This window comes from Amblyomma americanum, chromosome 7, assembly GCF_052857255.1.
Source record: "Amblyomma americanum isolate KBUSLIRL-KWMA chromosome 7, ASM5285725v1, whole genome shotgun sequence".
Taxonomy (NCBI): domain Eukaryota; kingdom Metazoa; phylum Arthropoda; class Arachnida; order Ixodida; family Ixodidae; genus Amblyomma; species Amblyomma americanum.
The window spans coordinates 44,815,693-44,837,015 of record NC_135503.1 but is presented as its reverse complement, the minus strand read 5'-3'; the positions used below and the strand labels follow the sequence as shown (position 1 = coordinate 44,837,015).

Below are 21,323 nucleotides of genomic sequence, written 5' to 3'. Positions count from 1 at the left end.
TGATTACCACGCTATGAAGAGACGGTGGAGTTTTTTTTTTTTCTGCGGCTGCGTTTTTATGGAGGAAAAACGCTAAGGCGCCCGTGTGCTGTGCGATGTCAGTGCACGTTAAAGATCCCCAGGTGGTCGAAATTATTCCGGAGCCCTCCATTATGGCACCTATTATTCCTTTCTTCTTTCACTCACTCCTATATCCCTTCCCTTACGGCGCGGTTCAGGTGTCCAGAGATATATGAGACAGATACTGCGTCATTTCCTTTCCCCAAAAAACCAATTATTATTATTATTATTATTATTATTATTATTATTATTTAGGGTTCCACGGAACGCCATCGCCTGTTCGGCACGACGCCTCTCCCGTTGGACAATTTAAGGAAAGGAAATGACGCCTGTCTCACATATATCAGTGGACACCCGAACCGCGCCGAACCCGAATCCGAACCAGCAAATACGGATACTGATAAAGAGAAGCCGCCACCGTCTGGAAGACGTTGAAGTGACGAGCGTTAGCTGTTTGGTATACTAGAATTGATATGAATGAGATTAAACTGAGGCACACCAATGTAAATACGAATTTGACATCTTGGATTTATAAGTGACGTCACCAATTGGATATATCAGTGACGTCACCAATCAATCACGAATTCGATATACTAATGATGTCACCAATCAATCACCAATTGGGTTATTATATCTATTTATTATGGGGGCCGCCATCTTGAATTCCTATTTTACGCCGAAGGGAGGTGGTAGCGGACCCCAAGAAATCGAGAAACGTGATGAGTAAGAGCTAACGCTCTTAAAATTTCAACACGTATTCAATCATGATACTCGCGGACCAGCATTTCAAGCACTTCGGCGCATACACTGACGCATCTGGCTGCCTAGACAAGCAAAACACAAAATATTGTGGTCTATGTGCAAGAGGAAAGCAAGAATACAAAGCAGCAATGACGGCCTGTAGTGCCCATTTCAGCTTGGCTGATTCCTTTTGGTGCATACGCAGTGTTGAAGGTGGGGATCGGGGTCGCTTCTCGACCCAACCTCGGTCAAGGTGACGCCCGCTCCGTCCAGGACAGGAGTGCCGCTGAGTGAAGGATTCGTTAGTGGTGGAAGAAGACTTGGTTTATTTTACATATTTACAAGCTTTTGAGTTCTGAAGTGAGCTCTTCAACTGCATCTGCAGTCCAGTTTTATACACTGCGTCTTCCCTAGATTCCCCAGGTAGGGGACGCCCTTGCCCTGGTGAGTGTGGACAAAACTTTCACTATCAAACTCAAACAGACAGTTGAGCCCGAGGGAGAGGGGTGTGCGGCCAGGACCCCGTCGGGCTGGCCGGAGACGTCAGGTGTTCGGTACGCTCTCCGCCGGTCGGTGAACCTCGAAGAAACCGAGGCGCAGCCCCGTCGGGAGATTATCCCCAGTGGTTATGCTATTAGCGATGGCCGGCGAAGCCCGCAGACAAGCCACTGTGACGATCCGTTCCCACGCTGGTGCTGTGCCCGTGAGGCCAGGGGTAGTCGGGTCGGTGGAGACGTCGCGGAAAATCGGAAGACAACCGGAACCACTTCGCGGCCCGTGGCAGCGACTCCTTAAAGGGATTTTCGCAGAACCCTGCTCCCCGCTTGTCCCACGCAGCAACGACCTGGAGAGCGCGGTAAATGCATACCGCAGACACATGGCGAGAGATTCTGTCTTGGTGGCAATCCTCGAGACATGCTGGCGCCAATCGTAATACCAGCTGGCGGCCATTTCTAATAACAGGTAGGCAACGATATTTACTGACGTAAATCTTGAACAAGCCCTGACGGAAATACTTTAGAGCAGCGATCGCTTGACAGACGAATTAGCTTCTGCGTTCTTGCTACTACTTCCTCGGAACTACAGTGCTAATAGGCACTGGCACCGGCTACGGATGTCGCTCCACGTTTCGATAAAGTTTAATAGTTTAATGCGAACTCCTAATTTAGTGCGCATCCGACGACTACTGAGAGCGAGCATTGCATGCATTGAATTGCGCAGGAAAAAAAAAATTTCATTTCTTACAAAGTACATGCACGGTCAAGTGGGCGCTGCTGAAAAATGTTGGCCTTAAGGGCGGTTCACAGTTTACATATGCGTCAAGATCGCTGCTCAGCGGAGGTGCTCTGAAGAAATCATTGGAACAGAAATGCGCCCTGCAAAGCTGTCATAGCCTTCTTGGTCGCAGTCTTTTAAAAGCGGACCTTGATTATGCTGCAAATTTTTAGCGGCGCGAAAAATTGGGAATGTTGAAGAAAGACAGAAACAATATGATCGCTAAAGTGCTATAGTCGAGTACAACTCAAGTAAATGCATCTCAAAGGAAGCCCTCAAGCCAATGGCGTCGAATGATTTTGGCGACGCCACGGTTAATCCGATTAACGTCATTTTTAACCGCCTATCATCTGCTTCATCCTCGGATGTCACGCTAGCAGGTACAAGGGGATTATCCGCGACGTCATAGAATCGCTCGACGCTATTGGCTGGAGGGTCTCCGCTGAGGGCCATTTTCCTCTTCATTATTTAAGTTGTATCCGACTAAGTGCGGTAGTTTGTGTGTTTCTTCAGCCTCCCGGTTTTATTCCGCCGTTTAAAATTGTCATGATGAGCAGCCGATTAGCTCACACTGAGATTTTAATCAACCTGATTATCCACTCTTTGAGCTTAGAATATAGAGGAAACGTATGCAGGTTTATTTCGCCTTTTAAAGCATCGTTTCAGCAGTACAGGAAACAGAAAATGCAATTGCTGTTACGATGTCTGCCCATAGTGTGCGCTTTACACACGCAAACGGGTACTGTGTCAACCTGTTGTCGTGGCTGTGTGCAAAGCGCAACCCAAAACGCAATAATACGCTAAAAGCACTGCGCCGGGGAACTAAAAGCGCAGAACTTGAGCGGACGACGCCGGGCTAGGGTGGCCACCCTAGCCGGGCCAAGCCGGCAATCATCCATTAGTGCCATATCTCTGGAGGTTCCAGAGGCGGCCGCGTGGCCGCGACACCGTACATGAAAGTGGCGAATACTCCGCGAACTTGCGAATAGCGTTATGAATGATGTAACATGGAATCAGACGCTGATTCAGTGAGTAAAGTTCCATAGTGAAGTGTTAGATCAGAAAAATGGCATTAGTCTCTGTTAGATCAGCGCAGAGTCTACATCCGGCATGTCATGTCATGCGAATAGACTTGCGATCAATTAGAAATCTGGACGCACACCAACACCTCTATACCTAAGAAGGAGAAAATTGGCTTTGTTAGGATCGATCAATTCGTTTGGCATTCGGCCGACGGGTACAAGGTCGTGGGATAGAATCCCGGCCACAGTGGCCGCGTTTAGATGGGGGAGAAATCCAAGAAACTGTGCGCTATGTGACGGGGGGGGGGGGGGGGGGGGTGGGGGGGGGGGTAAATTTTTGCCCTCTACTACAGCCTTCCTCACTGAGGGACGCCCTAGATAAGCCAGGTAATAAAAAGACATTCATCAATAGTGTTTAGCACTTAGTTCTTCTTTAAATCCATTGTTAATTTGAGCGTCGAATGCAGGAAGCACAAGACATGTGCATTTTTCTAATTAATTTTGATTTCATGCAAAATCGTTTCTATTATTGCAGAAGATTAGGATAGCTCAGTTTCATCGCAGTTTGTACGTATGTGCCAGGAAGCTGCAGTATCTGCGTATTTTGTTACATGAGCCTCTCTGACGAGAGAATTTTTATCATCGAAATAAAGTGCCCCAATCGATCAATACCACAAGTTAGACAATACCTGCTTTCTATCATCAGCATTGCCCTCCTACAAGCTGACGCCCAGCACCCGAAGCTATACACAGTCAGGCAAGAGAAAACAAACTGAACACCTTTTTAATCAACCCAACCAACTAATGGTGCAACATATAAAACTCACAAAACAAAGTTTAAAGATAGTTCTGTTGCACTTAAAGGGAGCTGAAAGATTAATGCGAACATCTCAACAATCGCCCCGAAACGACAGGTGGTAGTTCTCAACAGTATCACTCGCCAAAAAGACTTTCATTTTGTTTGGCCTTCACAGTTAAAATTTTTAAAGAAACCACAGTACCACTCCACGAAAGCTCTTTCGTTTTGTCAGTGCACGTTAGAGAACCCCAGGTGGTCGAAATTCCCGGAGCCCTGCACTACGGCGTGTTGCTTTGGGACGTAACACCCCATAAACTAAACTTAACTTTCATTTTGTTTAGCCTTCATGGTCTTTGGTTTTTTATATAAACCATTCTTGTCGGTTTTTATTTTTTTATGAATCATACTTGTCGGTCCAGCACGCGGTGCATAGCACGAAAATGGCGAACAGATAGGGCAACTGTTCAGCATCCACACTTCGCGCGATGAGAGAGGCTCTCGAGGTCGCCAAGAGATGGCGCAACGCACGTAGCGGTCGCTTTCGTTTTCGTTTTCCTTCCCCGCGCTCAACCTGCCCCTCAGCCCTTTCCAGTGTCATTAAAGCCGTGCCAGCGCGTGCATGAGTTGCTGAGCAGGATATGCGGAACGAGCAGGAGGTAGCCTTGACGCGCGTCCATTGGCGTCGTTCGCCCGTCCACCGAGAGACGGCACGCACTGGCAGATTTTGTGCTCGCAGAAAGAGCACAACGTACGGCCGCCGTCGTTGCATCTCCTGCTACTGCTGCGCCATTACCCAGGAAAGCTGCATCGCCACCGGAGGCTGCATCCGCAATGGGAGGCAATGTGCAGGAACGTCGCGCTCTGGAACAGGTGAGTCTAAGAGGTATTATGCCTTGAAGGATGGAGCTGACGAAGCCTACGATCACTGCTCAAGAACGCTGCTAGGTACAGATGCGAGTAGTGTGAAGGGGAACGCATGATTCATATAGAGGAAGAAGGTTGTGTTTAATTTTGCGTGAGAGTCGTGCATCAAGAAAAATATGTTCCATGATTTCCGGTATTTCGCCCGCGTACTATACTTCTATAAATGTTGTTATTTTACACTGTGCCAACTATCTATAGGTACGAGCCGCCGCGGTGGCTCAGTGGTTATGGCGCTCGGCTGCTGACTTTAAAGAAGCGGGTTCGAACCCGGCCACGGCGTTCGAATTTCGATGGAGGCGAAATTCTAGAGGCCCGACTGCTGTCCGATCTCAGCACACATTAAAGAACCCCAGGTGATCTAACTTTCCGGAGCCCTTCACTACGGCGTCCCTCATAGCTTGAGTGGCACTGGGGCGTTACAGCAAACTAAAGCGAAACTAAACTGCATTTCTAGCCCTTTGAAACGCCATTTTTTGTTTCATTGAAAAGAAACATTTTCTTGCCTAAATAGTGCATTCAGGCATTAAAAAAAGACCATTTGTTAGTTTTCCAGCGCTAAATACTAGTAGGTATTTTACTGCATGGATGTGCAAAATTTCATACAAAGTGTTATAATTGATGAAAATAGTGACATCGAAATGCTGCGACCTACCAAGTAAATACCCGAAGGATCGTGGCAATAATTTTTATTTCAAATGTGCCCATTATGTTTGAAATTGTGAAAAAAAATGATGTCACTACTGGCGGTAAAATATGTCTTCATAAAAATGGCGGATGACGTGCTACCGTTCACTGTTTCGCGAAATTTCATTTACTGAATTCCGTATTATAGCTTTAAAAAAACACCGTATTTACCACATGAAAGATGAGAAATTCATCTGAAATAAAAAAAAAATCACTGCTGGGAGCAATCACTCTCAAAAAAAGCTGCGGGTTTGCTTTGTACACAATTGTGTACATAGTGTGTCAAAGGGCTAGGTACGGCCTGCCCAGTAGCTTTGTTTATAAGTACGGACTGTCCAGTAGCTTTATTTCTATAGTCATTTATTACAACAAGCAATCCTAAACGCAGTTTTTACTATCATCATGTTCTTCTACGGTCATTTGTGTGCTGTGTGCGTTTTTTCTCACCACTCAATTTACCGGTTCTGTACATCATTGCGGCCACTTTCAGCCACCGCATTTATAGAAGGATATCGCGGTTCTTCTTCATGTGACCCACTGTGCAAACTAGAGCTCTTAGCTGATCATCGGCGCCTGACCTCATAAGGCATGCGCGCATGCTGGCTGGTATCACAAGCGGCCACTGCAACGTATGTGCTGCTGTCTGTTTCGCCTCACAGACAGAAAGATTGTGAAGTCAAGCCTATGCGCACGTCTCCTCTTGAATAATAATTAATAATTGGTTTTTGGGGAAAGGAAATGGCGCAGTATCTGTCTCATACATCGTTGGACACCTGAACCGCGCCGTAAGAGCAGGGATAAAGGAGGGAGTGAAAGAAGAAAGGATGAAGGAGGTGCCGTAGTGGAGGGCTCCGGAATAATTTCGACCACCTGGGGATCTTTAACGTGCACTGACATCGCACAGCACACGGGCGCCTTAGCGTTTTTCCTCCATAAAAACGCAGCCGCCGCGGTCGGGTTCGAACCCGGGTCCTCTTGAAGCAAAACAGCATAATGAGAGATAAAGCGAAGAAGAAAAAGAAGACGAGCCTTTTATCGATACAGCAATGATGACCTTGTTTGGTCCATCAACATGAATAGTGCTGATCACGATCAATTTCGAGATTGCGTCTGCGAAAAGGTGTCCGCAAAATATGGAAGCAAAATGTAAAGGATGTCGAGATCTGACGCCGCCGCGGTGGCTCAGTGGTTAGGTCGCTCGCCTACTGATCCGGAGCTCCCAGGTTCGAACCCCACCGCGGCGGCAGCGTTTTGATGGAGGCGAAACGCCTAGGCGCCCGGGTGCTGTGCGATGTCAGTGCATGTTAAAGGTCCCCAGGTGGTCGAAATTATTCCGGAGCCCTCCACTGCGGCACCTCTTTGTTCCTTTCTTCTTTTACTTCCTAGTTTGTCCCTTACCTTTCAGCGCGGTTCAGGTGTCCGCCGAGATGTGAGACAGATACTGCGCCATTTCCTTCGCCCCCCACAAAAAAACAATTTTCAATTTCGAGAACTGAAAGCTACTGCACCCTTTCCTTTCGTCAAAAACGTTTCCTTTTCTCAAAGCACATGCTTTCGCATTCCTCCACGTAAGCAGACTTAAGTGCACTCAGAATATTTGTAGTTATTGTAAAAAGAAAAAGAAAACCATCGACGTTTCTGCGCCCTTACGGACTCGCAGAATGTGTACAGCCGATCCATGAAGGTCATGTATCAGGTGCGGAACTCCTCGTGAAAACTTTATTTTTCATTGAGAATCGAGGCCTGTGGACTATAACCCACTCGAATTCGGTAACCCTTCAATAGCTCAATTCCAGATTAATTTCCGGGATATGGTCCGCAAATTACACTATTTCCTATAAGTAGTATTTCAGGATTGATGTTTGGCTTTCTAACTTACCGGTGCTCTCTTATGGGGAAAAAACGTGAAGTCTAGCGAAAATGACTGACCTTAAATTGAGGACAATGCAGCAACCTGTGGAAAGGAAAATTATAGGGCTAACGCTGAGAGACAGGCCGAAAGAAGAATGGGTCAAGGAACAAACGCAGGTTAATGACATCCCAGTCCAAATCAAGAGGAAGAAATGGGCTTGGGCAGAGAATGTAATGCGAAGGAAAGATAACCGCTGGTCCTTATGGGTAACGGAGTGGATTCCAAGAGAAGGCAAGCGTAGCAGGGGGTGGCAGAAGGTTAGGTGGGCGGATAAGATTAAGAAGTTTGCGGGCATACGGTGGGCGCAGCTGGCAAATGACAGGGTTAATTGGAGAGACATGAGAGAGGCACTTGCCCTGCAGTTGGCGTAGTCAGGCTGATGACGATGTTTTCCTGCATAATAATATATTTCTTCTCATATTGCTTCGACGCGCACATGTATCACGGTGATGAATGTGCAGCCTTCGTAAAAAGTAAAGAGCACGAGGAGTTTGCTCCTGAGTCGTGTAGTGAGGTTGCTGCAGCAACCGTGGAGTCCTAACTTTTGGAGCGGTGAGGACGAGAGTGTGTCCTACCTTCACGAGTTAACCATCCCCCCCCCCCCCCCCCAATCAATGATAAAAAATTAAAATCATTAATGTTTAAAACTGCGGTGCTGCAGCAGGAGCACGAACTCTCCGTCTCCGTTTCATGACGCAGCAGCGATAATTTCTTATAGCGCTAAATCCACGAAAGAGCAAAAACGTGACAAATATGTGTCAAGCGCCAAGCTAGCACACTGAAGGAGTCCAAAATGTCTGCGTCTCTCGCGGCGAAGCGTTTTGACGCGCACGCGTGGTCTTCGCCTCGAGGAGAACTGCCATTTTCCTCCACTCATGGCCTCGACTCGGCCGTGCGCGTCCCGCGTGCTTCGTCTTGAAGTGCTTAGAACGAAGAGAGTCTGTTCAGATGGTCTACATACGGCGGAAGACTTTTTGAAATGATACAAGGCCGCGTTTGCACGTGCATAATGTGTGGTCACTGTATGCCAACCCGCGGGGAATGAGGCTTCGCATCATTGGACGTGGCTAAATTTAGTCAGAAATCCTATTTATACGGGCTAGCTTTCTTACCTGGAAGTTCGAATTAATTTAGTCGTGCTGCTCACGCGAACCGGAAGCTCAAATATTGATGGCTCTGTTACGGGGAGTACGAATGAGGTCTGTCAAATGGAGCTATCAGCTTACTCCTTTGTTGGATTTAATTTCTTCTACTTCGGGCTCATCTGTTTCATGGTTTCTTCAAGGTTCTTCTGAGTTTATCAGCCTCATTGTGACAGCCACATGCCGAGCACGGCTTCTCACTTTTTCCATCAAGAACGACTACATTCCTCCTGAAGTATGCAACGTAATAGGACCACTCCCGCCTACGAGAGGACATGGTATCAGGATGTCTCGCTTGCTACGATCAGAGGCATGACACCAGGTAGGCTTTTTCAAGGATTGTTTAAGGATTGTCTGCTTTCGTGAAGCCCCTCCAGGGGGAGGAGAGAAACAATTAGTTCAGTCCCTTCGTACCGTGTCACAAGTGAGTGACTTCCTTTGGAAGAAGATGCTACCGAACCTACCCAGAAAAGCCCCACGTCCCTCGGGCCATGAGGCAGCGAATATTTTCAATTCTACTGAAGTGCCCGCAGTTGCTAAAAAAAGCTCTCAACCTGGCACTAAAGTTTTGCGTGGATCCTCGTCTCGGTAAGTTCGAGCTACTTACTTTCCCTAGTGAAAAAAAGCGCTGCAAGGGCCCACCCAGAGGAAACTGATAGGTGCATCAGCAAGGGAGTTGACATTCTAAGGAAGGCACCTATGAAGAAGCCACTCATAAACTGCAGCAAAGTTGTGGCAAGCCTCAGAGAAGCAGACCTTCGGTTGTTGACTTCTGATAAAGAGGGAAATTTTGTGGTCCTACCTTCACATACTTTTGGGAAGAAAGCAGAAGAGGCCATTCTGGCTAACTTCCGCAAAGTGGAAAAAGTAAAGCCTCAGACCGTGAAGAAAAAGGCCGAAATACTTTGTGATGAGCTTAACCTGACTAAGATCGGGCAGGCTATAAAGAAGACCAACAGCGCCCGTGTGTGTGTCTTCCTTTCTTGGCCCCGTCCGCTGCGCTGTTTCCATGCAAAGAATGTACCAACTAGCCCGGCTTACTCCTTTGTTGTATCAGCTGTAACACGTCCAAAACAGGGAATTCTTTGGAATTCTGTAACTTTTTTAAAAATTACGCACTCAGTAGTGTTTGGGCCTTGTTTACTGACATTCACGTTGATACTGTAATCCCACCATACACAATGCCTTTTGACACCTGTGAGGGTCAATAAATAAAAAATAAATAAATAAATAACCTAAACTCGCGGTTATACATCTTCCTTATGAGACACGTGATTTCGCTACGCAAAAGCGCAATCAGTGTAGCAGGAGCGAAATTTGCTAATTCTTTTTTTGTCTCCAATGCGCATTCACTTTGTTTGGGACAGTGTTGTCGGCGCTATCGAGACAGGTGTGCAAAACGCACGCACACCTTGTACTAACAGTATAGGCAGTAAAGGGCTATAGGAACGAGCAGCGGTCGGATTCCGTCGGTTACCTTTCTCTCCACGCATCGGTAGAAGAAACCGAAATCGTGCCTGAGCACATTCGGTAGCAGCCTCCGCCGCCTCGCATATTCGCCGCGGCTCTTGGTTGCAGAAGTAAAGTTTTAGCGCGCTATTGGTGCAGTTTCATCAAAAACTACCCATTTGTAGTACCATGTAGCAGGTTTAATGCAATGGCGCAGGTTGGCGCAATTGACTCAGAATTTTCATCACTGAATGTAGCGCATTATTTCTAGAGCGATGGTGGCGACACACGGTGTCGCATACCGAAGGGAAAACAGCACTTCCGGCGCAACCGGTTTCCTGTTCTGTTATATGATTCCTACCTGGCTCGTCGACTGCCTTACTCTCGATTCTGTATAACATGCTTTGTTTCACCACACACGAAGAAAATTCCTTTCGGGTAATTCCTAATGCGATACGAACGGGTTTACATGCAATGTCCACCCCGTCTAGCGCATTAATTTGACGTGCTTTCTTAGCGCGTTAACCCCACTTACACCAATGCGATGCGCTATAAAGTTGACTTGTCGCATTCACGTTAACGCGGCTAAAAAAAAGTTCAGCATGAGGACGCCGCCATCTTGAGCACCGTTGGTGATTCAGGCGTTCGGTGAGGCAATTAAACCTATCAACGCGCGGGCAATATAAAGCAGTGCGCCTCTTGAGCGCGACTGCCTCGCAAACGTCAGCAGTGTACGCACGTGTGCTAATTTGGATGCAGAATAAGCCTTGGCCTTGTGGCAGCACCGTAAAGAAAGGGATAGAGACCTGCGCATAAGTGGTTGCACTTTTACAGCTTGTCTCAGTAGAAGATACGTGGTCGTTTTCTCCTTTTAGCTCTTGCATTCTGGTTTGGTTTAAGGGGGTTTAACGTCCCACAGCGACTCAGGCTATGAGGGCAGCGCGGCCGTAGTGAAGGGCTCCGGAAATTTCGACCACCTGAGGTTGTTTAACGTGCACTGGCATCACACACTACTCGCGGGCCTCTAGAATTTCGCCTCCATCGACCGCCGCGGCCGGGATCGAACCCGCGTCTTTCGGGTCAGCAGCCGATCGCCATAATCACTGAGTCACCCCGGCGGCTGAGCTCTTGCATTCTGCCCAGGCACAAAGAGATGTCAGCAGTGCTTTTGTTGTGAGTACAATGACTCTGTTTGCGGTATCAAAGAGGATCCATGTCAGAGCGCCAAAGAGCACGCAATATGCCCACATCGTATCGTCGTTTTTAGCCGGCAGAATAGGCTAACAAGACATGTTAGCCATGATACGGGCGACCAACCACGTTCCTTTTGTCTTTAACCGGGTGGGTGTTTTGAGAGAAAGTCATGTTCCTTATTAAATTTTTATACACGGATACTACCAAAGCCCAGGCTGTACTCTGCAAAGATCTATGATCTATTATCCATCTGGGATCATGCGGCGAGTGGCGAATGCTGTCATCAACGCATACGGTCCAGCTGCCTTCTCATTTTTGTGACTGGCCGCTTGATGCTTTCGTCTGGTGCTGCCATCACGCTGACGTCACTTGAAATGAATTTGAAAATTAATATCCATTTCAAATGGATCCTTATCGAATACGGCCCCCAGAATGGCGCCGACAACTGCCCTAGCTGTGGCAGGTCACCATTGCTTCCGCTGAAAAGTCGTCGAACTTTGGACATTATCTATGGCCCTGAAATTTTGTACACATTGCAATATGCGCCTCAGACCCGAGCTAAAGTTCGGCCTGTCAGCGTTAATCCAAACACATATCTCAAGCTGCGGCGATCCCGTGAATTTACGTACACACAAAATCTGGCAGCGGTATAAGTCCAACAGTTGTTCCATTCCGAGCTTTCTCCATGTTCTCTGCTACGGGCCTCTGAGCATACACAAACACGCAACAACATCTTATGGCCTATATCTCGTTAAATACCTGCACGACAGAATGCCTAGTTAAGTCGAAATCGCAAGACATCTCATGAAAAAGCGCGTGAGACGTGGGAGCTGTTCGGCCTCTGGGAGAATAATAATTGGTTTTTTGGGGAAAGGAAATGGCGCAGTATCTGTCTCATATATCGTTGGACACCTGAACCGCGCCGTAAGGGAAGGGATAAGGGAGGGAGTGAAAGAGGAAAGGAAGAAGGAGGTGCCGTAGTGGAGGGCTCCGGAATAATTTCGACCACCTGGGGATCTTTAACGTGCACTGACATCGCACAGCACACGGGCGCCTTAGCGTTTTTCCTCCATAAAAACGCAGCCGCCGCAGTCGGGTTCGAACCCGGGAACTCCGGATCAGTAGTCGAGCGCCCTAATCACTGAGCCACCGCGCTGGGAGAAGAAATCTGGTTTGGACAAATCAACCAACTCGGAAGGCTGCTCAGAGCGCGCCTATCCTTTCATACTTGTTGAAAACTAGCCGGTTATGGTAAGACGTGTATTTCATTTTGATAATAAATAATTGATAATTGGTTTTGTGGAAAGGAAATGACGCAATATCTGTCTCATATATCGTTGAACACCTGAACAGCGCCGTAAGGGAAGGGGTAAAGGAGGGAGTGAAAGAAGAAAGGAAGAAGGAGGTGCCGTAGTGGAGGGCTCCGGAATAATTTCGACCACCTGGGGATCTTTAACGTGCACTGACATCGCACAGCACACAGGCGCCTTAGCGTTTTGCCTCCATAAAAACGCAGCCGCCGCGGTCGGGTTCGAACCCGGGAACTCCGGATCAGTAGTCGAGCGACCTAACCACTGAGCCACCGCGGCGGGGTATTTCATTTTCCTTTTGCCCTTTCTGGCTTATGAAAGCTCCGTTCTCGATGACAGTGGTCTTTACGTAATTTGAACGCGGCACCCTATCGACCGAGGCCTACTTCCATTTGTGCTCAGTGTTCATTTAAGTAAAGGGTTGTGGTACATAATAAAGCTGGAGTTTTTAACGCGATGGCATTATAGATAGCTATATAGCGCTATAACGGGATAAGAAGTGGAGAACCCGGCGTCATCGTCGCTTGTGGTGGCGGCGTGGGCGAAAAATCCCCATAGAAGCAATCTAGGCGGGCCATCGAGACCTTGTGACGTCATCACAGCCTGCCCACCGTTGCAGTTGGCAGCTAAATTAATGATTCATCCCGAGAACTTGCTCGGAAAGGCAACCTGGGTCGCACAAATCACACCGGTGGCAGCATCTTCCATCGCAGCGCAGTGGCGCATCGCTTAAGCGCTGCAACACTGCGCCAGGAGGGGTATGAGGACTGCCAACGATCTATGACTAAAGGAGAGAATGACCAATTACGCGTACATGGGCATTAACTCATTAACGCTTTCGCGCTATACCTTTAAGGCGGAGCTCAAGTGGCACCTCCAGTTCTAACTCGAGAGCGCTAATGGTCCCGTCCCCCCGAAAAATTGGCTGTGGTTTAGCTCTGGTTAAACCTAGAGTGACACGATAGCTGCAGCTGGCCGAGTGGAACTCGCTCAGTCGAATTGCAAAGTCTGTCTTTCGCCGCTCCGTTTCGTTGTCGTTCCTTCTTCATCTTCGTCTCTGGATGTGATTCACCCCCCCCCCCCCCCCCCCCCACTCGGTTTCGCCGGCACGCCGCGCCGCCGGCAGCTGCTCCGCACCACGTGACCAACCACGTGGCTACGGCGCAGCCACGCCGAAGGCTCGAAATGCTAGCGTAATGTAGCTATCGCTACAATATCCGGTGTCGGCGTTGTGAGCGAAAGAAAGCGAGCATGGTACTGGCAGGTGGTGCCCAGAAAGCAGCCTATAAGAGGCAGGTGGGCCAGATAGGTCACGTGACCTTACGGCGTCATCACAACCTGCCCACCTGATAATAATATTAATGTTTTTTTTTTTTTTGGAGAAAGGAAATGGCGCAGTATCTGTCTCATATATCGTTGGACACCTGAACCGCGCCGTAAGGGAAGAAATAAAGGAGGGAGTGAAAGAAGAAAGGAAGGAAGATGTGCCATAGGGGAGGGCTCCGGAATAATTTCGACCACCTGAGGATGTGCACTGACATCGCACAGCACACGGGCGCCTTAGCGTTTTGTCTTGGTTGTTCGTTTCTGGATTGCCGGATTTTCCCATCGTTATTCAAGGACCAGTGCGGTAACAGCGCGTAATACCCTCTTTACACGGACAGTCCTAATCGTGGTTAAGCTTAACTGCAGTTAAGGCGTTTAACTGCGGTTAGAGTGAACTCTTGTTAAACTGCTTTTCACTGATACCAGCGGCTCATCCAACGTGGTCCACCGTGATCTCAGGGGAACCAGCATAATCCCAGTACCAATTCAAGTCAGTCGCGCTGGGCACAAAGGTTGCCAGTAAAAACCTACTCCCACCTGATAGTGAGAAAAGTGCCCACCGTGGCAGGCGCCAGTTAAATTAATGATTGGTCGCTCGGGGAGAGCAACCTGGGCCGTACAAGGCCCTCCACTGGGAGCACCTGCCATCGTAGAGCAGTGGCGCATCGCTTAAAACCGCCGCACCACTGCGCCAGAAGCGGTATGAGGACTGCCAACGATCTATGGCAGTAAAGGAGAAAATTACCAATTCTGCGTACACGCGCATTAATCCATTAGCGCTATCGTGTCATACCCTTAAGGTGGAGCTTATAGTTATTTTTTCCATCTTTCTTTAAGCCATAACGTGTATAGTTAATGGCTTCAAAGCGAAAGAGGCTGTTTAATTTCTCAGCGATCGTGCTAGCACCTCGAACGCGAGGAAGAAAGAGGTTGTGTAAGGCAATGTCACTGGCATCGTGTCACTCCCTCTTCTCTATTCAGAGCGCGGCTGTGTGCGCCGAAAATCCGCTTTGATTGCAGAGCAGCGCCGCCGAAGCTGAAACTGGGTTAGCGTCTGCGGCCGCTGAGCGGAGGAGGCATCGTCGACGCATTCGCGTTATCCGACTCGCATCTGTCTCTCACAGCGCGTGCGCTCCGCCTCTGGGACGACGACACCGCACTGAATCCTCTTCCATACCATATCTTATCTCCGCACCCACTTTTCTCTTCGTTGCGAGCCATGCACAGAAAAGCTGGGGCATCGTGTGATCGCCTAAGGGACGCGTCAAAACTGGTGTTAGGAGAAATTTTTCCAGTGAAGATCGCATTGCGAAGAACTAAGTCTTTGCCCGTTGTGGCGGTTAAGAAATGGAGCACAGTCTGCTTCGCTCATGCTCCTGTAGTGGCACGGCACTGCGCAGACGTAACAAAGTATAGTGCATGTATTTATTTGGAAACAAAAAGCGTAACTGTATCGGGCCAGGTCGCCAGAAACGTCGTGAATTATATAATTCACGACGTTTCGGCTGAATTAAATCCTGTTATGTTTTTCAATTTCTGCTGACTTTATCTTATATGGCTCAATCAGTTGCCAAAAAATCACTTTTGGTATATATCTGCATGCCGATATAAATGCCGATCTTCGCTCCAATATATCCGGAAGTCCATAGTTCGTCACGGACTGACAGCTGTCCACTTTTCACCTGCAAAGCCTCACACAAGCTTGGCTCATATAACGAAACTTACCGTTAGACGTGTCCGCTGCTCAAAACATGCTGGATTTTGTCACTTGACAGTGATGAAGGCTCAAAAACTTGTTGTTCTCTCTCTCTCTTTCTCTTACAGTTGAAAGAGGCCGTGAGAGACATATGGCGGGACGAGTTCACTGATGCTTACCTGCTGCGCTGGCTTCGATGTGAGTAAAGAGTACCTAGGCCAAGGTTTCACGGTAACGGAAATGCATCTAACAAATAAAAACTGAATCAACGGTATCCTTGTTCGCGGCGCCCGATTTATATGCTGAGGCGCGCTTATGATCTGAGTGCTGAATTGTGAACACCGTAATTTACGGCTGCTAAAAAAATCAATGCGCTCCAAGGGGAGTGCTTGCGCGGTTTATCGGTGCCGAATTCAGCATTGTGTATGAGCCATGTCGTGCTAGGAAATTTTTATTTCTGTAGGCCAATGATTTCACAACGCGTGAACGACATAAATATTCGAGATTGCTCGCTACTTCGGAAGTAATTCTAAAAGAAACTGGCACCTCAAGCTACAGTGCAAAGCATTCTTCGATAGGGTGTTGACAATTTTGGGTTTTTCCGCTGAACTTTACAAGTTAATTTTGCTGTTCAGCGAAAGGCAGTTTTGTTTCACATATTTTTTTTACGTAATTTGTGGTCACATATGGGCTAGTTCTCGCTACACGATACTCTGATGTTTTTCGTCTGAATATATTAAGCCCTCCGGTTTTTTTCGTATTTACTAACGTCTGTTGAGGACATCAAATGAGGACATCATATCGCTGTGCCTGAAAGCCTTCGTCGCGAGAGAGCTCATGAGCTTCCGTCCTTTAACTGCGTTAAGCAGGCGCGTTTCAATGCTTCTTCTGGTCTGACAAGAGGAAATCACCCATTCCAATGCGCAAAAATGGCTTGACAGAGTATCTGTGCATTCGCTGTGAACTTCTTATTGAAAGTCCCAGAGCACACTAGACGAACTCGCTAAAAACCCGCCACTGCGCAAAAGAGATTCTTCTGGGAAGAGTTACTAATGAGCCTCGCGTGCGGTTTCATTCTGCCGTCCATTGACATCTTTACTGTGTTCGTGTCGATATAAGAACACTAAGCATGGGCTATTTGGTTCACATTTAGAAATATAAAAGCAGCCCAAGGACGTGGACTAGCGAAAGAATAAACATGAAATCGGTTATGAGGAAAAGAAAGGCGCAGTAGTAAGTGTCGAACTATCGGTGGACGCCTCAACCGCGCCTTGAGCGAAGGGATTAAGGAGGGAAGAAAAGATGAAAAGGACGCAGTAGTGGAGGCCTGCAGATTAATTTCGACCAGCTGGGGTTCTTGAACGTGTACAACATCACTCAGCTCAAGAAAGCCCCTTGCACTTCACCTCTATCGAAATGTGGCCGCCTCTCACCCAGTGGGAAGTAGCCAACCAGAACATTCTTGTGGTTAACCTCCCTGCCTTACCGCTACCACTTTTCTCTTTCTCTCTCTTACAAGTGGATGGGTAGGGGAGGTTAGAGGAGGGGAGGGGAATGCATCAGGCCATTAAATAGATTGGAAAGAACAAGTCCAATACGTAATTAGGAACTGTCCAGAGACCTCTTACGGCGTGCCGTGATTTCGGCTTCATATTGGTAAGAACGGTGAACTGTGTCGTAGAACACTACGTGACACATCGCGGACGTTCACTGTATCGTTCACTAGCCCCTAGAAAAAAAAATTGATTTATATGTGCTTGCGCGTGCTTGAATCATTAGTGTTTCTTTGTTTTTCAGGAATAATCCAGTGCGCTGTTAAAATTCAATCACGCGCTGAACACCGAAGTCAGTAGCTTTACAAGATTTAGTAATTTCCGTTTGGAGAACTTTCGTTCCTTGTTGAGCTGGCGGAGCTAAATGTAGTCGCAATCTCCAGCAGTCCCAACGCATGAGATACTCGTCCGATATCATGCGAAGACTTCCTCCAATCGAAGCGCCCATAAATTAAACTCACCGTGAGTCTGGCGAGTATGGGGCATAACTAAAAAGAAAGGAAAAAGAAAAGAAAGTGCAAGCAGTTGACTCATGCTGATTCTGGAAAGAATGCGCTTGCATGCTCGAACCAGACGTCTCCCTATAGTACCAGAGATCCGACGCGTTCGTGGTTTGTCTGGTGAAAAATGCGGAAGTAACCACACCTGTCTAAACGGCACGCAACAATTACATTCGACCAGCACTGTCTTGTAGTGTGCGAAAAGATCCGCAGCACATAAGCACTAATGAGAATACCTGCAGATTTTTTCAGTCGACTGAGAGAAATAAAGTAAGTTAAATAACGGCTGCCGATGATGAGCAGTCACACGTTCTTAGTCTTTTCTTTGCTGTTATCTTTTGCAGCACGAGAATTTAACGTCACCAAGGCAGAAGAGCTGCTTCGCAAAGTAAGTACATAGACGGAGCGCTGCCAAGACGCAAAGCGCGATTCATTTTACGTAACCGCGGCGCCCTTGAAAACTCCCCCGATAGGGCATTAAGCCAAGCACAGAGTCATGTTCGCTTCCGCGTAGTACCCATTTCGCTAGAAGACGACCAATCGTCTTTCCTCTTCGCAGCTCGACAACCACAAATATCTCCCATCGAAGTGTTCTTTGTTTTTTAGGAGCTGGAATATTTCTTTTTTTCCAGTACTCCTCAGAGTCCGGAGCTTCTCTGAAAACTCCGCTCGAGGTGACGACAAAAGAGAACCAAGAATTCATTTTTGAAGTCACGAATACGCAAGTCTGATATATTTTCTGAGAGTTAAAGAAATGCTTTTTCGGAATGTCGCAAGAGCTAAAAATCGTTTTTTTTTTTTACAATAAGTCTCGCCCTAACCTTATAATTACTTGTTCATGCTACTGTTCTAGTACTTGTAAAAAAAAAAAAATAAGCGCAGCGTCCGTTGTGATTACTTGAGATCTAATGTTGCTATTCACGCTTGGCTTGCTTCGCAGAACTGGCGATGGAGGGTGGAGAACCAGATCGACACCCTGGTGGAACGGTATGAATGCCACCCGGTAAGTGACGTCTCTTCGTTCGACCACGAAATGCATAAAGTGGAAAATGCGCAGTCGTCTCAGGTGCATTCAACTTTCCACATGAACGCATTTATACATGAACTCCAGGCGTTTATACATGAACTCCTTAGAACAAACAATATGTTTGGCTAGGAAGTTTTATGCTTTAGTCATGTCATTAGACAGACCTTTACGTGAACAGATTACTCTTTTTCGTGTTTCCGTTCGAAGTATTTCATCGACCATAAAGAGTAGGCATTATTTCGTGCGTTAGTTCTTCTCTTAGGAGTTTCGCTGAGCGAAGCGATTAACTACTTACCAAAGCCACAACTCCGTGAAAGCACGACTTTCAAAACAACGATTAACTGCACATTCATTGAACATGGGTGCAGTAATGCACGCTAAATTGTTTTGCGCGCGTCTAGTGTTAAACGTTGTAATATATATAATTGGTTTTGGGGGAAAGGAAATGGCGCAGTATCTGTCTCATATATCGTTGGACACCTGAACCGCGCCGTAAGGGAAGGGATAAGGGAGGGAGTGAAAGACGAAAGGAAGAAGAGGTGCCGTAGTGGAGGGCTCCGGAATAATTTCGACCGCCTGGGGATCTTTAACGTGCACTGACATCGCACAGCACACGGGCGCCTTAGCGTTTTTCCTCCATAAAAACGCAGCCGCCGCGGTCGGGTGCGTTTTTATGGAGGAAAAACGCTAAGGCGCCCGTGTGCTGTGCGATGTCAGTGCACGTTAAAATGCCGAAACCCTTTCATATAGGACGATTTTAAGTACGAGGACGTTAATCATCCTCCTGATTAAACTGTAGCTTTAACAGACAGTACATTACAAGCCCGTATAAAATGTCACGGTGTATTTTACGTTGCTGTCGTCATGACACTAGCTGCCGCTGCATTTCACACGAGCAACATGTACAGTTGTAGCGTTCGAACACTAAAACCTCTCAAATCCACGAAATTTCTAGTTGAGAAAATTAGGACATGCTGTACCTAGCTAGCTACGGAGATTGCTAGCAACCACGCTAAAGAAAATGGCCAAGCCTCCATCCAGTGGCGTAGCCACTGTATCTGTGGCCTTCTAGGGACATGATATGCGACGCGCTAACGAGGCCCGCTGCTGCAATTTCAAGCTGGACAGAAGTGACAACGCGTCGCCTGGTTGCCGCCTTTAACGCTTTGTGGCAGCGCTGCATTTTTTGTTGTTGTTTTTTATGCGGCTTTGCTTACTGCAGTGAAATTACGCGCGATCCCGCAGATCCTGAAGCGATACTTCCCTGGCGGGATATTCAACCACGACCGGGATGGAAGCCCAATGTACATAGTTCCGATCGGAAACGGCGATTTTCGGGGTAAGTGTCGAAGGCTGTCCAAGGTTTCCTGGCACACGTCTTACTGGCTATCTCCTTCTGCGCGTACTCCATGGCCACGCCTGTTAACAGTTGGCACCCGCCGCTGTGACTCGGTCGGTATACGCTCGGTTGCGGGGCGCAAGGTCGCGGGAGCGAATCACGGCTGCCGCGGCCCCATTTCGATGAAGGCAAAGTGCAAAGTCACCCGTGTAATGTGCGATGTCAGTGCATGTAAAGAGCCTCAGGTGGTCGAAATTAATCCGCAGTCCTGCACTATACCGCGTCCCTCATAATAATAATAATAATAGTTGGTTCTTGGGGAAAGGAAATGGCGCAGTATCTGTCTCATATGTCGGCGGACACCTGAACCACGCCGTAAGGGAAGGGATAAAGCAGGGAGTGAAAGAAGAAAGGAAGAAAGAGGCGCCGTAGTGGACGGCTCCGGAATAATTTCGACCACCTGGGGATCTTTAACGTGCACTGACATCGCACAGCACACGGGTGCCTTTGCGGTTCGCCTCCATAAAAACGCAGCCGCCGCGGTCGGGTCCGAACCCGAGAACTCCGGATCAGTAGCCGAGCGCCCTAACCACTGAGCCACCGCGGCGGGGGCTCATTGTCCATTCGCAGTTTCGGGACGTTAAACACTGCATACGATGTCAGTGATTGGCGACCACGATGTACATACTTATGGGAAAAGAAGGTTGCTAGCGACCTTTCTTTATAAAAAGTTTTAACGCAATAGCGTTGAGGAGGGCGCGTGTCGCAGAAAATCCGGCGTCGTTGAACGTGCGCGAAAAATTCCCAGAGAAGCAATCTAGGTGGGAGGTGGGCCACCTGTAGATCACGTAAACCTTGTGGCGTCATCACAACCTGCCCACCAGATTTTGAGCAAACTGCGCACCGTGGCAAGGCACTGTTAATGATTGGTCCCGAGAGCTTGCTCGGGAAGAGCAACTTGTTTTGCACAATCCCCACAGGTGGCAGCACCTGCCATTGCTGGGCAGTGGAGCATCGTGAAACCGCTGCGCCACTGCGCTAGGAGTGGTTTAAGGACTTTCAGGGATCTATAAATGTGAAGGAGAGAAGGACCAGTTCTGCTTATATATGCATCAACCCATTAAAGCTATCGAGTCATACCCCTAAGGCGGAACTTAAGTGTCCCCTCTAATCTCTTGTGGAACGCGGCAATTTTTTTCAGATGCAAAGTGCTTATTTTGTCTTGACTAAAATTATGTTCCATTTACTCGGGCGTTGCCAAATCCATGTAAGGTTGACGGTTGTTCAGGAAAACACTTAACTAGGCATGTCGGTTATGCCGTTATGATCTCATCTTGGAACACATCGTATCATTTTTCTGGTGTTCGTTC

At 47.8% G+C, this 21,323-nt stretch overlaps 1 protein-coding gene across 1 annotated transcript in view; it reads left to right on the top strand.

Moving 5' to 3' along the window:
• Positions 1 to 4,500: 4,500 nt before the first annotated feature.
• LOC144099005 (SEC14-like protein 4) overlaps positions 4,501 to 21,323 on the top strand; it is a 34,071-nt gene continuing 17,248 nt past the window's right edge. The window contains exons 1-5 of the mRNA XM_077631996.1: positions 4,501 to 4,767; positions 15,663 to 15,732; positions 17,932 to 17,975; positions 18,528 to 18,590; positions 19,860 to 19,953. Of these exons, the coding sequence (XP_077488122.1) occupies positions 4,729 to 4,767; positions 15,663 to 15,732; positions 17,932 to 17,975; positions 18,528 to 18,590; positions 19,860 to 19,953 (310 nt within the window). The 5' untranslated portion in view covers positions 4,501 to 4,728. The remainder of the gene's footprint in view (positions 4,768 to 15,662; positions 15,733 to 17,931; positions 17,976 to 18,527; positions 18,591 to 19,859; positions 19,954 to 21,323) is intronic.